This window comes from Scatophagus argus, chromosome 10 (assembly GCF_020382885.2).
Source record: "Scatophagus argus isolate fScaArg1 chromosome 10, fScaArg1.pri, whole genome shotgun sequence".
In the NCBI taxonomy this organism is placed as follows: Eukaryota; Metazoa; Chordata; class Actinopteri; family Scatophagidae; genus Scatophagus; species Scatophagus argus.
The window spans coordinates 16,667,502-16,684,371 of NC_058502.1; the positions used below are offsets into that span (position 1 = coordinate 16,667,502).

At 43.5% G+C, this 16,870-nt stretch overlaps 1 protein-coding gene across 7 annotated transcripts in view; it reads right to left on the bottom strand.

The window, feature by feature from the left end:
• Positions 1-2,794: 2,794 nt before the first annotated feature.
• Positions 2,795-16,870, bottom strand: part of LOC124065941 — a 28,412-nt gene continuing 14,336 nt past the window's right edge. For 6 of the 7 annotated variants that reach the window (XM_046401879.1, XM_046401876.1, XM_046401878.1 and 3 more), the window contains 20 exons: positions 16,645-16,794; positions 15,867-16,123; positions 14,679-14,814; positions 13,957-14,151; positions 13,325-13,477; positions 12,221-12,438; positions 11,719-11,902; positions 11,465-11,620; positions 10,635-10,997; positions 10,307-10,426; positions 6,608-8,554; positions 5,734-5,868; positions 5,545-5,619; positions 5,366-5,452; positions 5,169-5,260; positions 4,938-5,023; positions 4,795-4,858; positions 4,492-4,709; positions 3,819-3,968; positions 2,795-3,715 (listed from right to left, as the gene is read on the bottom strand). In XM_046401879.1, the coding sequence (XP_046257835.1) occupies positions 3,450-3,715; positions 3,819-3,968; positions 4,492-4,709; positions 4,795-4,858; positions 4,938-5,023; positions 5,169-5,260; positions 5,366-5,452; positions 5,545-5,619; positions 5,734-5,868; positions 6,608-8,554; positions 10,307-10,426; positions 10,635-10,997; positions 11,465-11,620; positions 11,719-11,902; positions 12,221-12,438; positions 13,325-13,477; positions 13,957-14,151; positions 14,679-14,814; positions 15,867-16,123; positions 16,645-16,794 (5,052 nt within the window). In that variant the 3' untranslated portion in view covers positions 2,795-3,449. The remainder of the gene's footprint in view (positions 3,716-3,818; positions 3,969-4,491; positions 4,710-4,794; positions 4,859-4,937; positions 5,024-5,168; positions 5,261-5,365; positions 5,453-5,544; positions 5,620-5,733; positions 5,869-6,607; positions 8,555-10,306; positions 10,427-10,634; positions 10,998-11,464; positions 11,621-11,718; positions 11,903-12,220; positions 12,439-13,324; positions 13,478-13,956; positions 14,152-14,678; positions 14,815-15,866; positions 16,124-16,644; positions 16,795-16,870) is intronic. The other variant, XM_046401880.1, reaches the window with a different exon arrangement.

The following is a 16,870-nucleotide window of genomic DNA, read 5'->3' on the forward strand; positions in this document are numbered from 1 at the left end:
GGCAGCAGCCCAGGAGGCAAAATGACAGTTGCAGAGGGTAGACATATTATGATATATTGTCCGAGAAGCCCTTGGCCAAAATGCCAAACACAGTTGATGAAAATCTAACATATTGTTCAAAGTCCATAAGGGAGATACACAAAAGCCTGTGCCAGCTTTCCCAAAGCCAGGCTTCAAATTCACTGTTTATTTCCCATGATGATGGCATGATTTATTGAAAGATGTCGAGCTAAAGCTTCTTAGCATCTGCAATGTCAGATTTCTCAGTACGAAAGCCCGTTCATGGCAAGTACTTTGTAATACCCCCTTAAATCGAGGTAGTTTCTCAGCATGTACCTGCTATGTGGGCTCTCACAGTTTCTGCCACAATAGTTTGCATGGCCCACAGGCATTGTGATTTCTGATCTGTTCCCAGGAAGCTATAATTTAGCTTGAATTCTCCTCAATGTGCTTATGGACATAACTAAGGTCTGATGGTCTTGACAGGTGGGCAGTTAATGTCAAATGACTATGGACATTAAGCCATTTGATATGGGTTCCTAACCACTGTTCCATACTGCTGCCCACCGTCAGTGATTCTTAAACCACTCTCCCCATTACATCACTTTCACAGGCTCCCTGGGGCTGCAGGAGGCAGACAGTGTTGGGTTTCAAAGCTTGTGTCCGGGCCACTAACACACCTCTCCACAAGCCCACCATTTGAGCCGGAGATCAAAGCTCAAAGAAGCACGAGAACAAAAAAGGAAAACTCTTTCGGTCTCAACAATTTTTTTTTTTTTGAATTCATGAAATTACTAGCATTTATTATGTTACTGCAATACACACATAAATTTGTACTTATTTTCAGCTAATGTCTCTCCAAGTCATGCATCTTTCCAGGGGAACAATGAGTATTTCCCATCAACAGCAAGGGAGGGGTTGATGCCTGAGGACACCCCTCTCCTGTTACGCTATATCTCGATGGTTCCTTGTGATCTCTCCGGTCATCTCTTTGAATGACTGTGGTAACCCCTGTGAGTCACTCCTGCATTACAAATCCTGGACCTTACCCCACCTTTGGGAGGATATGTCATTTTGGATGTTATTGTGGTTATACAGGGGAAATGCAACAACCACTGTGTGTGTGGGTGCTGTGTTTTGTGGTGCACATATCCATTGCCTGACATATAATCCCACACTTGGAGAGGAAGCCTCCAGATTGTGGTGACACTCAAGCAGAGTGAGTGTATCACTGTCTCTGCATGAGAAGGGTCAAAACCCCCAGAGCTGTGAAGGAAGCAGTGGGAGCTGTCAGCGGCTGATATGGAGGTCAGAGGGCACGGAGAGGACACATAGACTGAGACCGTGGCAATCAATCGATTGGCTGTTGCTGCGTCCCTCTGGGCTGCAAAGGATGTGGCTGTCATTCCAAACTTGACAGAGAGGAAAAACACACAAAAACTGCCTTTGTTGTGGACGGGAAAACCCCAATGTTTGTACTCCATGCATATCAAGAAAATAGGTGCCATATGTGCATACAGCAACTAAGTGAATTTTCCAATCATATTCTGGATGTCGTTGTGCCTTATTAACTTGTCTTGCACAGAGTAAGCTAATAACATAGATTACTGCAGTGGCGTATGGACATGACTTGTATGAGGATTTTGTATGTACACTGAACAAATGTGGGGTATATTTTACACCACTGCAAGATGCTGAGTCATACAGCATTCAACTCCATAGAGTCCCAATAATGGTTCACAGATTGCTGACCTGCCATGATTAATACCTCTGCTGGATGCTTTTGACAAATTTTCACCACAAACACGAAGCCTTGTGAACTTTTTCCATTCCATACACTCCTGTAGCTGTTGTGTGCATGTGTGTATGCGTATATACATGCCAAGACCACACTGTGACTTTTGGCAGTGCTGTATGAGCTGAGGGGCTGTGCCAGAATGCAGTGTACATTTGTAATTTGTAATCAGTAATAGCACTAGTCTATACAAGTGTGTTTATCATGTGTATATTGCACTGACATTCGTGTGTGTGTGAACTAAAGGTGTGTTGCATTGTGCATGTTATTATTCCATCCACTGTTCTGACATTTGAACTGCTACCACTGCTAACATAGGCCTACCAACTTCACATGGTGTCAGCCCATTACGGTCACTTTGTCGTGCTTTAGATTTTAAATAACTGGATGAACCAAAAATATTTTTCAGCTAAACAAGGACACAACAGAGATTGTTGCATTGGGTAAAAAAGAGAATTAGTATTAGTATCTTACTTTCACTGGCCCTATCAAAAATCACTAAGTCAGTGTTTGAGGAGTAATGACCCCGACCCCTGAGGTGCGTATTGTCACAGAAATAAAATAGTCTGCTGTCACCAATATTGACCTTCACTCCCAACTAAATTGAAAAATTGGCATCCCTGTAACTAATCTGTCTGTGTGAGATGTTGTAGGGAATCACTGAATATTTGCAATGCTAAACAGCAGCATTTTGCAAACTCTTTATGCATACAACTCATTTGCAGCCATAATGTCCGCAGAGAATGCTTGGTTCCTCAAAAACAATGTGGATTATGGATTTGTTTGAATTATGCCTCTGAATGGTGGCAGGTTTTTAATATGCAAAAACATTTGACTAATGATGTTAAGATGTTCCCAGCCTGGCCTGGCCTTTAATCTCGCTCTATTCACCTAATCCCTTTTACCTTCAAAGCCTCCACAGATGACAACAAATCTTGCATAACAGACATTTTAAACACAACTGGATTAAATATAAATATCTATAACCATTAATCCAAAGAAAATCAGTGGGTTTTAATGTTTTATTATGAATAGTCTTCGCTACAATTAGTATTCAAGATATAATACCAGACGAGTTCGAGCAGTATCAAACTGCTAATTCGAGTACAAGAGCGAAAATGTTTTGCGGCACCACACACTGTACATGTGAAGGAAGGGAGCTATAATGATCCAGCACAGTAAATGTCATGAGTTCAGGATATTTATACTCGGTCATAGCCAAGACATCACGAGAATTATACCTTAAATTTGGTTTCTAAACTGATTTTCTGTTGAGCAGGTAGATTTATTTTATGCAGAGGCTGTTACCCCAATTACACAACAAAGAAAAAAAGAAACACTAAAGAAAATAACACATAAGACTGGTGGAAAAAAAAATCAAATCTACGACTACACAGTGCACACTCACACAGAATTGTTCCTCTCATTTGACAAGAAAAAAAGTGAACAATATAAACACTCATAAAAAGGACTTATAAGAACTTTTAAGCCTATGAAGTGATTTATATAAGACACATCAAAAATAAAACCGCGGTAGCTCTTAAATATAGTCAGTAGTAAATTTTTTTTTTTTTTTGCTTTTCAACTTTTCAATTCGTGCACTGCACATTGGGAACTATTTGTGAAACCCTTTATTGATCATTGTTGAAAAAACTCAAAGGTCCCTTTTTCCGAAGAACTTTTTGAAGACGGACTTGTTGCGTGGCCGTGGCAGGCTGGCGTAGCTCCTCAGAGCAGAGTCCTGATAGGAGTCCTGCTGCCATCCAGCTAAGGCCAGCAGCGGGGGATCACAGCTTCTGCTTACAGACGCACTGTCTGACGATTTGTCTCCAACTACAAGAGTCACACAGTAGTTGGAGCCTCTTTCCGGGCCTCTGCCTCCAGGGATGTGTGACACAGGTTTGATCTTCTGAAACGTTGCTGTGGGAAAACAGTAAGGACAACATTAGGACACAAATAAGAGCTGTTTATGAGTCACCCCGGTCACATTATACTTGACTGATGTTAATAACCGCAAAGTAACCTGATGTGAAGGAGTGGGAGCGGCGCTTGTTGCTGAGCCAGTCGTGACCGCTGGATCCAAGAGAGTGAGGGGAGGAGGAGGAGGTGTTGTCGCTGGATGCCCCAGATAGTCTGTGAGTCATTGTCTCCTTTAAACTGCCTTCATCATCATCTGGACAAAAAATATTAAAAGCAGTAATGAAAACCAGAAGAACTGAGCAACAAACAGTGAAACATTAACTGCAGGCAACGCAGTCCTGTGACACTCAATGTCACTAGTTGTTTAATATGTAATAAGACAATGACTTAGCGCCCCCTAGTGGTAGACACCTCACCTACATCAGCCATTCACTATTTTCCTCAGTGGTTAGAGGACTTAAAGCAATCTGACAAACTAGAAACCTAAATGGACCCCTGAATTCCTTTTTTAACAACAGTAGCCTCAAGGGTGAATAAGCGAGTAAATCCTGTGTGACTGATAAAATCATTGCTGGAAAAACAAAGAAAAATCCCATTCAACTACCACAGAGGAGTGCATCCACTAACCACCAGTGGCTCAGTGGGTGTATTGAGGAGCCAACAATGGAGGGTGGAGCCTGTATTGCTTCCATTAAGTGTGAATGCGGAGCAGAACCACATCCAGTTAGCACTCCCCAGGTAGGTATAGCTTTTGTCTACACAGCAGAAGGCCTTACCACAACAGCCTCCAACTGAGGACGAAATAGTTGAGTGCTCATCTGCACTCCTTAAATGACTCTGTGGCATGTGAGTGAGCTCTCTGGTGAGGACAACAATCTCTTTGTTTTGGGCGGCACCCGGTGGTTTGTGCCGGAGAAACGTGGAGGTGACATCATGTCGGGAGGCACACTGGCATTTGGCAAGATGACGACAACTGGAGCAGAGAGAGGGCTTTCTGGAAAGTGGGAGGGGACACATTATTGACTGAAGCATTTAGACTTTGGCTATTGAGAGTTGGTCAGCGAGTTGTCATGTCTTACAAAGAAATGGGGAAGTCGCAATCAACGGGGACACTTGGTAATGAAGACACAGACTCACTCTGGCCTTTAAAGAAGAAGGAAAAACATGTAAATGAATTTCACATCAGTTAAGAAATAGAAGACTTTATGAATAAAATTACTACCTGTGTTTGCTTGTATTTTCATCATCCATTTCTTCATCATAAAGCGTGAGGAGGCACTGAGCAAATATTCAGATCCATCACGGAGCCTGAAGGTGAAAAAGACGACTATTACAACCTCCACGTGCCAGAGTGGTCAAAGACATACACCTGTTTATATATCCATCGTCACTTTTGAATGTCTATCATCTACAACACATCATCATTGTAATTTAGTGGTTATTAAAGCCTTACTGTAGTCGAAAGCAGTTTGGTTTTTTGGTGTACTCTGGTGCAGGTGAACACTCAGCTCCTGTGAGGTTCAGCGGCATTCCACATGCAGAACTCTGCAGCACACCACAGCACAGATTGATCATCAATGACTTCATACTGACCAATTATTTATCTGTTCTGCTCTCCTGGACTCTTTTTGCTGTAATTTTGTTGCTTACCCTCAGCGTGTCCTTTCTATCCTGGTAAAAGCACAAGGTGTGTCTGTATAGGATGGCATGGTAGGAGCTCCAGCCTCTGGAGGCTGCCTGTGAAAATAAGATAAGAGCATGTGCTGCTGACTGTGGGCTTTGCATTTGCTGACTGTGCTAGCTTAAACGTTGAATGGAGCCTTTCTTACTTTCTTTCCTCCCAGCTGCAGTTTGTGCTTCCTCTCAAGTGTTCCCTCCATAGACTGCAGTTCAGGCTTTCCGCTCTAAGAGGGATTCAATTAACACCAACATTTAGACAAAAAGATAACCTCCCCTGTGTGGTTATTTGTAACAGCCATGTTTCCAATGGGCAAAAAGCAGATTTCAGTCACTCTTACCAGGGTAATACAGCGTCCTCCTGTGGCCACTGAGCCCTCTTGCTTCTCCATGTTGTCCAGGCTTTGCGATGCTTTTCTTTGCTGACAGATGCCATCCAAACCCATGTGTACTGACAGCAGACTCATTGACTGGTCCTGTTCACAAAGACAAGATTACACAGTCATCACTGATCACAAAACATTAGCTGCTCATACAGTTGTGTTGTATTTAATATTGATGTCACACTGAAAAACAGCTACTGTACCCCAACATTAGGCACAGGGCAAAATTATATTACAGTGGTTTGGATTCACTTTAAATACAGCATAATTAAAATATTTATTGATATTATATCTACATTTAAGTTAAACATGTAATTGGCTACTACATTGTATTACTCAGGATTCTAATAAATGAGGCAGTTTCAGTTTCACCCAAATTACATTACATAGTCACACAGTGTTCTCTAGCACTCCTCTGGTGCTGTCTAGACATGTTGATAGTTTTGGCTTTGTTCACTCGGGCTTTAAGTATTTGTTAGGATTTCTGCCCCACCCCACTACAGTAAAAAATAAGAAATACATATAGTAAATAAAGGATACTGGAAGTCTCTGTACTGTCTTTACAGAACTGAAAATTGACATTTTTAACAGTGACTCGGCTACTCTGGATAAGACACATAACACAGCTTCAGCCACTTGAGGAATGGTCAGTTTTCAAGTAAAAAGCTCAGAGATGGATATCTCAGTCCCTGGACAAATGAACCAATACAATCCCCATGCCTGCATACCAGTACGAACAAGTTAGATTATTTTTTTCATTTTCTGTTAATTTGGGTGAACTGATCCCTTCTCATAGATTTCAACATAAAAGCACATTGAACGCTGACCTCACCTTTGAACAACCTGTGTGCTCATCCACCTCCTCCCCCACCTTTGCCTCCTCATCCTCCTCCTCATCCTCTCTGTACTGATAAATATATCTCTGATTGTCCCCTACATCTGGCAGCTGCACTGGATCAGACGCTGTCTCATTCACAGTCACTGAGGTCTTGCTGGCTGATTCCCTGTTAGTGAAGGCTGCCCACGACCTCCTGTCTCCTATGGCCAGTGCAGGGTGGTGATCTTTGGGACTCTGCTCTTTGTCGTAACCCAGCATGCTCTGAATGTAGGGGGGTAGTCTGAACTCGGCCACAAGGAGGTTGGGTGCTGAGGCTGTGGCCAGGTTCCTGTAGAGCACAGCTGGGGTCTTAGGTGAAGGTGAGCGGGAACAGGGCTGTCCGGATTGGTCTGATGGTTCAGACTCTTCCTGGTTGGGCTGGTACATGATGTCTGAGCAGATGCTCTGTCTGTTGTTAGTATTCTGGTTCCAGATGTCCTCCAGTTCTTCTTCTTCCTCCTCAAACTGCTGGTGGTCGAGGTGAACAGGGTCTGTTTCCAGCTCTCCCAGGTCTATTGATGGACCAGATGATGTTACAGTGTTCTCCCTGGTTTTAGTGCAGTCTATACCTCCCACCTCAAAGGACATGAGCTTCCCCACCACTCCCTTGGGTGGTGCATTATCTGGACATGGAACGTCAGTGCAAAGCTTGATACTGCTGGAGGTGGAGATTCCAGAGTCCACTGAGTCCTGACGAACGCTCACACTCACAGTTGACTTCAGATTCACCACCACATGAGAGGCTTGGCTCAGACACTCAAGACTCTCTTCGTGCACACTCTGTGGTCGTGCACATCTATGGTACTGGTGTCCATTTAGGTCTCGAATGAGCGTATGGACACTTGGGCACTTGTGCTTATGCTCAGTTGTACTTTGGGCTTGGTTCACATAAACAGGGAGCTGCAAAGCCTTGCTTGTCCTTTCAGCTGTACTGGTCTGGACCTCTGATGACATTTTGTGCCACTCCTGCTCTGCATCCTCGTGCAAACTGAACTGGGTTTTAGGCAGGTCATTACATGGTACGGTCTGATCCTCATCCTCTTCCAGGGACAGAGGGTGTGGTGGATGGAAGCTTGTGTTCACATCAGGCAGGTCTTTCACTACAACTGTCGAAGTCTGCGTTTCAGAAAAGCCGATATCTGCTGAAATGTGTGTGATGGCCGGAGTGGGACGAGTCTGTTTGAAAGAGCTCAGGGCTGTGTGTCTCTGGGAGAGGGGGTCCGCATCAGTCCCTGTTCCTGTTTTGGACTCTGGAGGGGCAATTGTAATGATGTCCTGAATGCTGGGGATGAGGGTCATGTCCTTCGGAAGGTCGAAGCTCAATACAGAGCCCAAAGAGAGGAATCTGCAGTGGCTTCTCACGTGATTTGTGGGGGGCAAAGTGGTTGGGCCCTCTGATACAGCATATGGAGTAATGCTGTACTCTCCTGAACATTCTGTATCAATGTCCTTCAGCAGGGGATTCTTCATATAGGCCATCGCCTCTACTCCATCTCCACTTTTTGGTGTACTCTTCTTCCTCCTACCCTCCTTCAGTGGCCATGTATGTGTGTCATACATCATTGTCTCGTAGGTGTAGCGTGGCATCTCTCCTGTCTGCTCTTCCACTCCCATGATTTTCTGGATAGTGTGTCTTCGAGCATCTCTTTTCCTCTTTCTCTTCTTGCCCATTCTCTTAAGGCTGCTGAAGATGGAGCTGCTGCTGCTGCCCATCAAAGGGTGGAAGGTTACATTAGCCATCTGAGGCGCAGGCACCGAGGAAGATGGCGAGGTGGAGGAAGATGGCAAGATAGTAGGGGAAGCAGAGGCTGCAGAGCGGATCTTTTGGCGGGGCAGGGTGATACTCTCATACACAGGAGCCACAGCCAAGTTGTTATCCTTGACATGCAAGTAGGTACTTACCTATAAAAAGACAAGGACATTAGGCATGTGTGAACTCTTCTATAACTTCTATAACATACAAATGTTTAACCTCAGAAAGACTCATGCGAACTGCAGACTGGAGCCCTGCAGCTTGTGTTCTCTGTGAGAACACAAGCTGTTTTATATGTTGCAATGGATGATGACATGAGAGCAAAACTGACTAATACGATCAGCTACTTTTCAGAGACAAACCTCTATTCCCACACAAAGGGAAAAAAGGATTCAGGAACGGACAAGCCTCACAGCAATGCAAATGTAAAAAAAATAATTAATTAAACAAGAAACCCAAAAGGCAAAAAAATTAGATGAAAGAACAAAACAACACAGACATGATTGCATATGCACACTTGGCAGGACTTAATCAAAATCATGTGTGGCTACACATGCCGTCATATGCAGCTGTAATGGCCTGACCTTTCAACTCTGTGACTAATCTCTTGTTTCTGTGGAAGCCCCCGACTATAAATCATGATGTGGAGTCTGGGGGCCTTTTCTTGAAAGTTCAACACCAGTTCCCTGTGTAATGACTGTGCCTGTACTGGCGTTTGGGACGCACCTCTGCTGGGAGCCATTTTGGAGTACAGGTTTCATAGGAAGTGAGAGTGAGGTCACTAATTTTACACAATTGTACCACAGCCACAGAGAGACAAACAGGACCAGGTTTACGTCAGGCTTGTGGTGGAATGACAGAAGGAGAAGACAGAGCGTCTGTCAACATTAACAGCAGGGAGAAGACTGTGCGCTTTTCTTGCTCGTCACCCTCATTCTGTCTCTGTCGTCAGTGTCTTCCAGCTTTAACTCCTGGCTCATTGAACAAGTTAAGGTCCAAAGAAAAGTTTTAATGTTGGACGAAAGTTGGATTGTAAACATTCTTATTCATTGTCTAATTTTCTGTTGAGAATTTAACCATTTTATGAGTTTATACAAGACAGGCTAAAAGGGCAAAAAGACTACTGACAGATAATTACAAAGATGAATTCACATTCACTCTAGCAAATCCAAAATATACACATTTTCGGTGCCTTGAGCTTACTTTCTAAGGCTGGAATTTACAATGGATTACATGACTCCTTTAAATAAAAATACTGCCAAGATAATTCACAGATTATTTTTTAAATAAATCCACTTTGTAATTTGCAAAAAATGATCTAATTCAAAAACATTTTACAGAGTTTTTGGGCTGGCATAATACTACACATATGGCATTAATTCATTGTATCCTTTATAATAACTTGTTCCAAACTAATAACAGACCATATATAGAAGAACAAACTTGTGTTCACTAATGGGAGTTCAGAAGTATCACTGCACTTCATGCATTATGTAACAAACGGATAGTAAAAGTAGCAACTCTCTTTCCCTATGTAATTAAATATCAAGACAGAATGTACTTCACTAAGAACAGAATTTATTTGGTTTTGAATTTTGGCTTTTGATTTGGTTTGATTTTTAACAGAAAGTAGTTTATCGTCTTTTCTCACTTTTCTCACATTCACTGTAAAAAAATAAAAGTCACAGAGATGGTGTGAGCGCAAATATGACAGCACTTTGGCATAACATGTTTCCTTTCACTCAGACATGGCAACAATGTGTGGAAGCTGCAGACCAGCTGTACCTTGTGACAAGGGTTAGTAGAACACGCTGCCCCCAAAAAACAACTGCACACAGCATGCAGCCCCCGTACACTTTCGAGACTCAGCATGCAATGCCAATTCACACCGCGCAATTTACCTCGTTTGCACTCTGCCGATAAATCTTTCTCTTTCGCTTTAAACTACCCAAAGTATTTTCCAAAAGCCCCTGGCAGCGCCTCCAAAAGTTTTTACAGGCAGAAGATTGAGGCATAGTGGGCTGAGGGAGAAAATGGGAACAAGGAAGATATGAAGGCTAAAGGAGAGGGAGGAATGAACAGCAGCAGACAGTCAAGAAGGGAGATCCCATGCAGTGTCATTACAGAGTGAATGTTCACTGGCTTGGAGGAACAGAAACGAATATCATTCAACAGTGACATCCTACAGTGGTGTGACTTTTAGTTTGAGGTGATAAGTGTGTTTCTCACCCTGTGGACAGGCTCAGAGGTCTCGTCCACTGTCTCATCTGTCCTAGCAGGTGGGTCAAGTACCTGAACTTGGCTGTCCCCTGTGTTACCAAAGCTAAGGATCAGGTTTACTGTGCCCCCTAAAGCAGGACTGCTGTGCTCTCTGAGGACCACTATAGAGGGTTTGGGAGACTCTGAAGAGGTGACCTCGCCGCCCAGTGGTCCAATGCTGTTCATGACCTCATACCCGTCCTCTAACGGCTTCTCCTCCTGCTGCTCAGCTTGTCTGGGGGGGAGGGAGGAGGGTTGGATGTCTCGTGTTTCATCCAAGGTTATGACTGGCGACTGATTGGAATGGTGGGCCTCTGGCTCAGGAGCTGAACTCTATGCATGAAGCCATAGAAAGAAAAATTAACAAATATTCACTAATGTAAATGAGTATTCAATCTGTGCCACCAATGTTTGCTGTAAACTTATTTCCAATAGCAGAAAACATATGCTAGACATGGGATTGTCATTGTTTTCCTCAACCTTTCAATCACATCCAGTCAATCTTTCTGTCCTAGGTTGTTAAGGTTTTGTGATTCATTGGTGTGTGGTTGTTTTAATTTTTTGGAGGATGTCCTGATGTGTGTGGTATTCTTCACTGCCACTTGCTCCAGAGTGTCAAAATCAGTTCTACATCAGGTTATATTGTTGTTTTGAATTTTTTTTAAATAATCAAATAAGTATTATATCTACGTCATATATGACATTGTATGAAAAGGTATATTCTATGATTTTCAAGGGAATTATTTTTCAACCAGTGATTCAAGTTGGTGCCTACAATAGATGCCTCTCTGCTGATTTACCTCTGTTAACGGAGAGCACATTGTAGCCTCAGAGTAAATGTTATCCTGTGAAGGCTCCTGTGTGCTCTTCTTATGAAGCCACTGCTGTTTCTGAGCCCTCCAGTGCACCAAGATCCATCCAAGCATACTCCTTAGCTCCTCCATGCGCTCTCTTACCTGCAAGACATTACTCAGGGTTTGTAAAAGTGAAAAAAAATAAAACCAACAATATATTCAAGTATAGCTGTGAGCCATAAGTGTGAAACCCTGCTTACCATCTGTGTGAGATGGTGTTCTTTGTCCAAAAGGCTCCTCCCCGTAGTCAGAAGTTCATCAAACTCCTCAAACTTTTGCTCAATCTGCATGTCTAGCTCTGCAGCAAGTGGCCTCTGGCCGTCTTTCCCAAGATGCAAAGCAGTATCTGAGAAAATGCATGACCTGGTGTCTTCTGTCCATGAGCTATGAGCCATGAGCAGGGGTGGGGCAAGAGGTGGCAGAAGAGACAAGAAACAGGGCTATGAGAAAAGCCATACATTCGGAAAACATGAGAATGACCAGACTCCCCTTGATAGGACAGACTTTCATTGCTTTGTCACACTGCGCTCACCTCCTCAACACATCTTAAATTATACATTTCACCAGGGAACTGTGCTTGACAATGAGAACATCCCGTTCTTTCCTTGAAAAGATATTGTAATAGGCAGATGTTCTCACACAGAGGATTACGAAAGAATGTCTGGGCCAGAAGGGGTCACCACATCCCCACACCCCGCTTACATCATTGCGAGGTAGCTCCTGAAGAAGTCCCGGAGCTGCGCAAACTCTCGCAGACGTGACTTGTTCTCCATGACACTCTTCCCCAGCTCTGTCCAGCCCTCCAGCATGGTCTGGATCTTTCCCCTGAGTATGTGCAATCTCTCTGGGCACAGCTCCTCCAACTGAGAAGCCTGGCTTTCCATCTCCTTTACCTCCTCCCTGATGACTTCATAGTCAATCTGTGGAGAATCATAATAAAAATCTATCATCTCCCATCATCACTCAGACAGCCTGTACCAATTGTATCTCCGTATGACTATGACCTCACCCCCAAAGCTTTATTCATATTATTCAGCGAGAGACCCATATGGTCTACATATGGGCTACCACGCTATAGCAAGCTAGCAATCTAGACCACTTTTTTTCTTTTTTTAAAACTTTTGACAAGTCACTAATTGACAGAGTTGAGGAGTTCTCTGGGAGTAATACTTAATAACGTTTCTCAGCTATACAGCAAGCCTCAAGAACACTGAGTTGTGGATGCCTGTCTGCTGACGGCACAGTTATTTCAGTTTGGGAGATTAGGTCATTTCTGCTCTTCAACGGTATCAAGTCCAGACAGCTGTGTGTGCGTGTGATAAACATAACACGGCACAAAAGTGACTCACATAGAACTTTACCATCCCCTGCCTCACATCTCCAATCCGGCAATGCCAGGGCACATGTACATGCCACACCAGATTTACTCACAAACACACACACACTTTGAGAATCAACAGAAGAATGACTCACACGAGCATAAACAAATATCCTGTGTGAATAATAAACTGTTGCACGCTCTTTGTGTGTATGTGTGTGATTGCACGGTGCAGTTTGTATAATAAATCAAACACCGCACAAAGCCAAGGGGTGGGCTTGCCAACACAACAGGAAACAGACTGTGGAACAATGTGTTGGAGGAGAGTGCAGGAAAGAGATGGGGGGGGGCTTCCCTTTTTTCATTACACCAAGCAAAGGTCCATAGGCCAAAGTCAGTGGGACAAAATACTGGATCATATTGGTATCTGTGAATCATTTTAAAGGTTTACACCAGAATCACAACATGTCCTGGGATCTCTCTATCACCTCCAGGTGGTCCTGCTTCTCCTGCAGAGCCTCTAAGCCACAGCGGTCTGGCTCACACTGGACGGCCATGTCTGTCTCCTTCTCCAGGACATCCAGGCACAGCTCCTTGCTGTGGCACAAGCACTGCTCCACGCGCACCGCCAGGCTAGCATGCTGGTGAGACACAGGGTCATCATGAGCACTCGTAGGATATCATTAAGTCATTATACTTCACAGTGTATTATTTGTTTTCCAGTGAGAGCCACATTGCAAATTAGTGCTTAAAAATAGTGTCATGTAGTCCCCTTGGGGTGTGTGTGTATGTGCTATTTTGACAAGTGGTGTTTTTTGTTTTTTTAAAAAAAGAAAGAAGAAGACGACGAAATCAAATTAACACAAAAACACTCGTGCGAGGAGAAGTGGTGGCTCATTTGGGCCCTATTAAAGTACACAGCCACAGACAAATGGAAACCAGATGTGGCTGTATTGGTTTGTGCAGCTGTTTGCGAAAAGTGCAGGGACTTGAAAACCATTCAGCATCATCGAAGATCATTATAAGTTGACAAACATTGAGGAAAGCATCTAAAAGAACTAGAACTCGAGCTCTCATGTACATTGACAGAGTTTAGTATTCACTGAGTCCTTCTCCCTACCTTGCTCAGCAGGTCCTGGATGGCCTGGTCGTGGCCCTGCGATCGGCCTCTTTCCCGAGCAGTGTCATTCAGCATCTCAACAGCCTCTCGCAGTTCCTCCACAGGGTCACCCATGCTTTCTATCAGGGGCTCACCGCCATCACTGTTTTGGAGTCCCAGCAACGCAGGAGCTGAGGAAATCTCTCTGTGAAGAGGCTGTTAGTGACAGAGAGTGTTGTTGTCAGACAGGTCCAACATCACTGACTTTTCACATTTTATCACTTCCCTCTGTTAACATTAAGTTACACTGAGAGTGTATGCTTTTGTGTTGATTACATTTGAAATATTCATGGCTGAGATTTCTGAGATTATTGGTTGATTTAGTCTGGCAAAATTTGCTTATGCAAAGACATGATGTTTTATATAAGTGCAATTTTTTTTTAAAGGTAAAACATACCTTTATGAATGACAAGCTATGGTCCTACACAAATGACCCAGTCTAAAAGTCATATTCTGCATCACGAGGGAACATGCTTCTTTCGTTTTTATAGTTTTTGAAGTGGTTTATATTTTTACAATGTTATTCAGTTAAAATGCAGAAATTATCAGTCACATTGTGACTCATATCGGAATATCTGTCACAATGATTGCAATATGATTTTTTTGCTAATTCTGAGCATGACATCACATTGTATACTATAAATATAGATATATATATAGACTTATATATTTATACACTTCACCTGGCCCAGATTGTACTGACTGACGCTGAGCTCCTGGCTCTCCTCCAGCTCCACGCGCTCTAGGAACTCAGTCAGCATTCGCGTGTCCTGCAACTCTGAGTTCTGCTGGGTCAGGGCACTTTGGACACAATGGTACCTGAGAAACATACACACACACCAGCAGCAATGTTTTTAATGACCAGCTACACCTTAACTGTAATCCACATCCTCTCCACATGCCTGCATCCTTCAGCAGAACCACATTACAGAGACCACAAGCAGCATAATGACTGCATGTCACCATGCTGTTTATGTAATCATATATCATGTGTCAAATAAACATATCCTGTGCTTCAGGGCATAAAGGTACCCTGTCTGTGCAGAGTTTATATTTGAGATGGTAAAGGGAGCAATTTCAAAGAGTATTTTTCCCAGAATAAATGAGCCTTAAGTTGCTTGTACGTGGTGTTAAATAGTGACATCATCCCAACTGTCTTACAGCTGCTTAGTGAGAGCCTCTACCTGCATCAATGGTTCCTCAGACTGCACAAGTGTCCATCTAACACCTCCACCCTGGAAACACTCAACCCGAATCCTTTCCGTTTCTTTATTTTCTTTGGTTAACTCAGTGTCCTTTACAGAGTCTGAACTTATGTTTATGGTCTTAGGTACGTTCATTGAGCCAGCCAACACTATAAGGTTTTACTGACAGTCAGTGGCAACAAGTTGTTTTTTGAAGCCAACCAACGAGAGAGGCGTCATCTTGCAAACACAAAATAGGTGACTCTGACACCATCTGACAAGCTGTGGGTGAAGTGCATGTCAGGACTGTGGGGTAGACCTCACTAAGTGCTGCATGAATCACAAATGAATAAACTAAACAGCCATGTAGTGAATGAGCGCATAGAGAGTATAGAGAGTAGAGCAACTTATCTAATAACTCTTTTTTCTGTCTATTTCTGTGGTTTATAGGATGAAATTGTTTGTCTTAAATAAGAACTGGAGATTTTATGAATAAACTCTGCAGACATGGGAAGTCCAAACCCAAACCTGTGACCTTGGAAACCAAAATTACTTTGTTTCCTAACCACAGTGACAAGTGAAACCACCAGAATCTGATAGTTGAGGTCCATAATACAAAGTTATCCATGGTCATAGATATCAGAGAGATAAACCAGACCACTCCCGCTCCTCCTCTGAAAAACTCACTTTCTTTCCACTGCTTCCATGCGCACCAGCAGGCCTTGTATGTGAGGATGACTGTGGCCATGGAGGCGGTCCACCTCCTGCCTCAGAGCTCTGAGCTCCATCCTACGTGCTGTCACCTCTTTCTCCAGCAGACAGCTCTCCCTCTCAGCCATGCTCATTGTCTCAGGGTCACCAGAAAGAGTAGATTCCTTCATGGAAAGCTCCACAGACTCCAGCCAGGCCTCCAGGCCGCCCAGGGCCTGGAGCACTTTTACAACCTGTACAGTTAAGAAGCAGAGGGCTAATGATGTAGAGGTTTTGCTGCTATAATTTTCAAGTGATTTAGTGTGCTGCAAAAACAACCAGGGGCGATGTACAGCACAAAGAAGACAATAATAGTTTTACCTAATGGAAGCAGACCATGCTCTGACCCACATCTTTTGTAATAAAAAACTCACGCTTTCCAAATAAGTCATCAATCTGGGTGGATTTGCAGCCTGTTTCCATCCCATGATCAAATTATATGGCAACGGAATTTATATCTCTTGGATTAGCCTTCATAAATTTTGGGGGTTATACCTTGCAAACTCTGCCAATTAAGGTGGTAAAGATGAAAGTAAATGAGCTTCTAACCACGGGTGTACATGAGCTCTTGGCCAGAGTTGGGCTTCTCACAATGGGAGAACTGATCCAGAATCATCCGTCATAACCATAAATTTCCAATCTAACTTCAGAGGTAAGTATTGCCTCTGTATGACTCAAGAGGAGTGCCTGCTGTGAGACATTTTATGAATCTCACCCTAAAACCCAGCTCCTCTGAAGCCTGGAGAAACACAGCGTTCCTCTGGTGCCTCCTCCGCAGCTCTTCCCACAGGACCTCCAGCTGGCTGAGGAACTCCTCGATCTTGGCGCTGCCTGGGTGCCGTGCACGGACCAGTCCACGGCCCTCCTGAGGAAGCAGTATTAAACTGATGAGAGTATGTGATGACTGTGAACTATTTATGCTGTGAAATATAGACCTAATC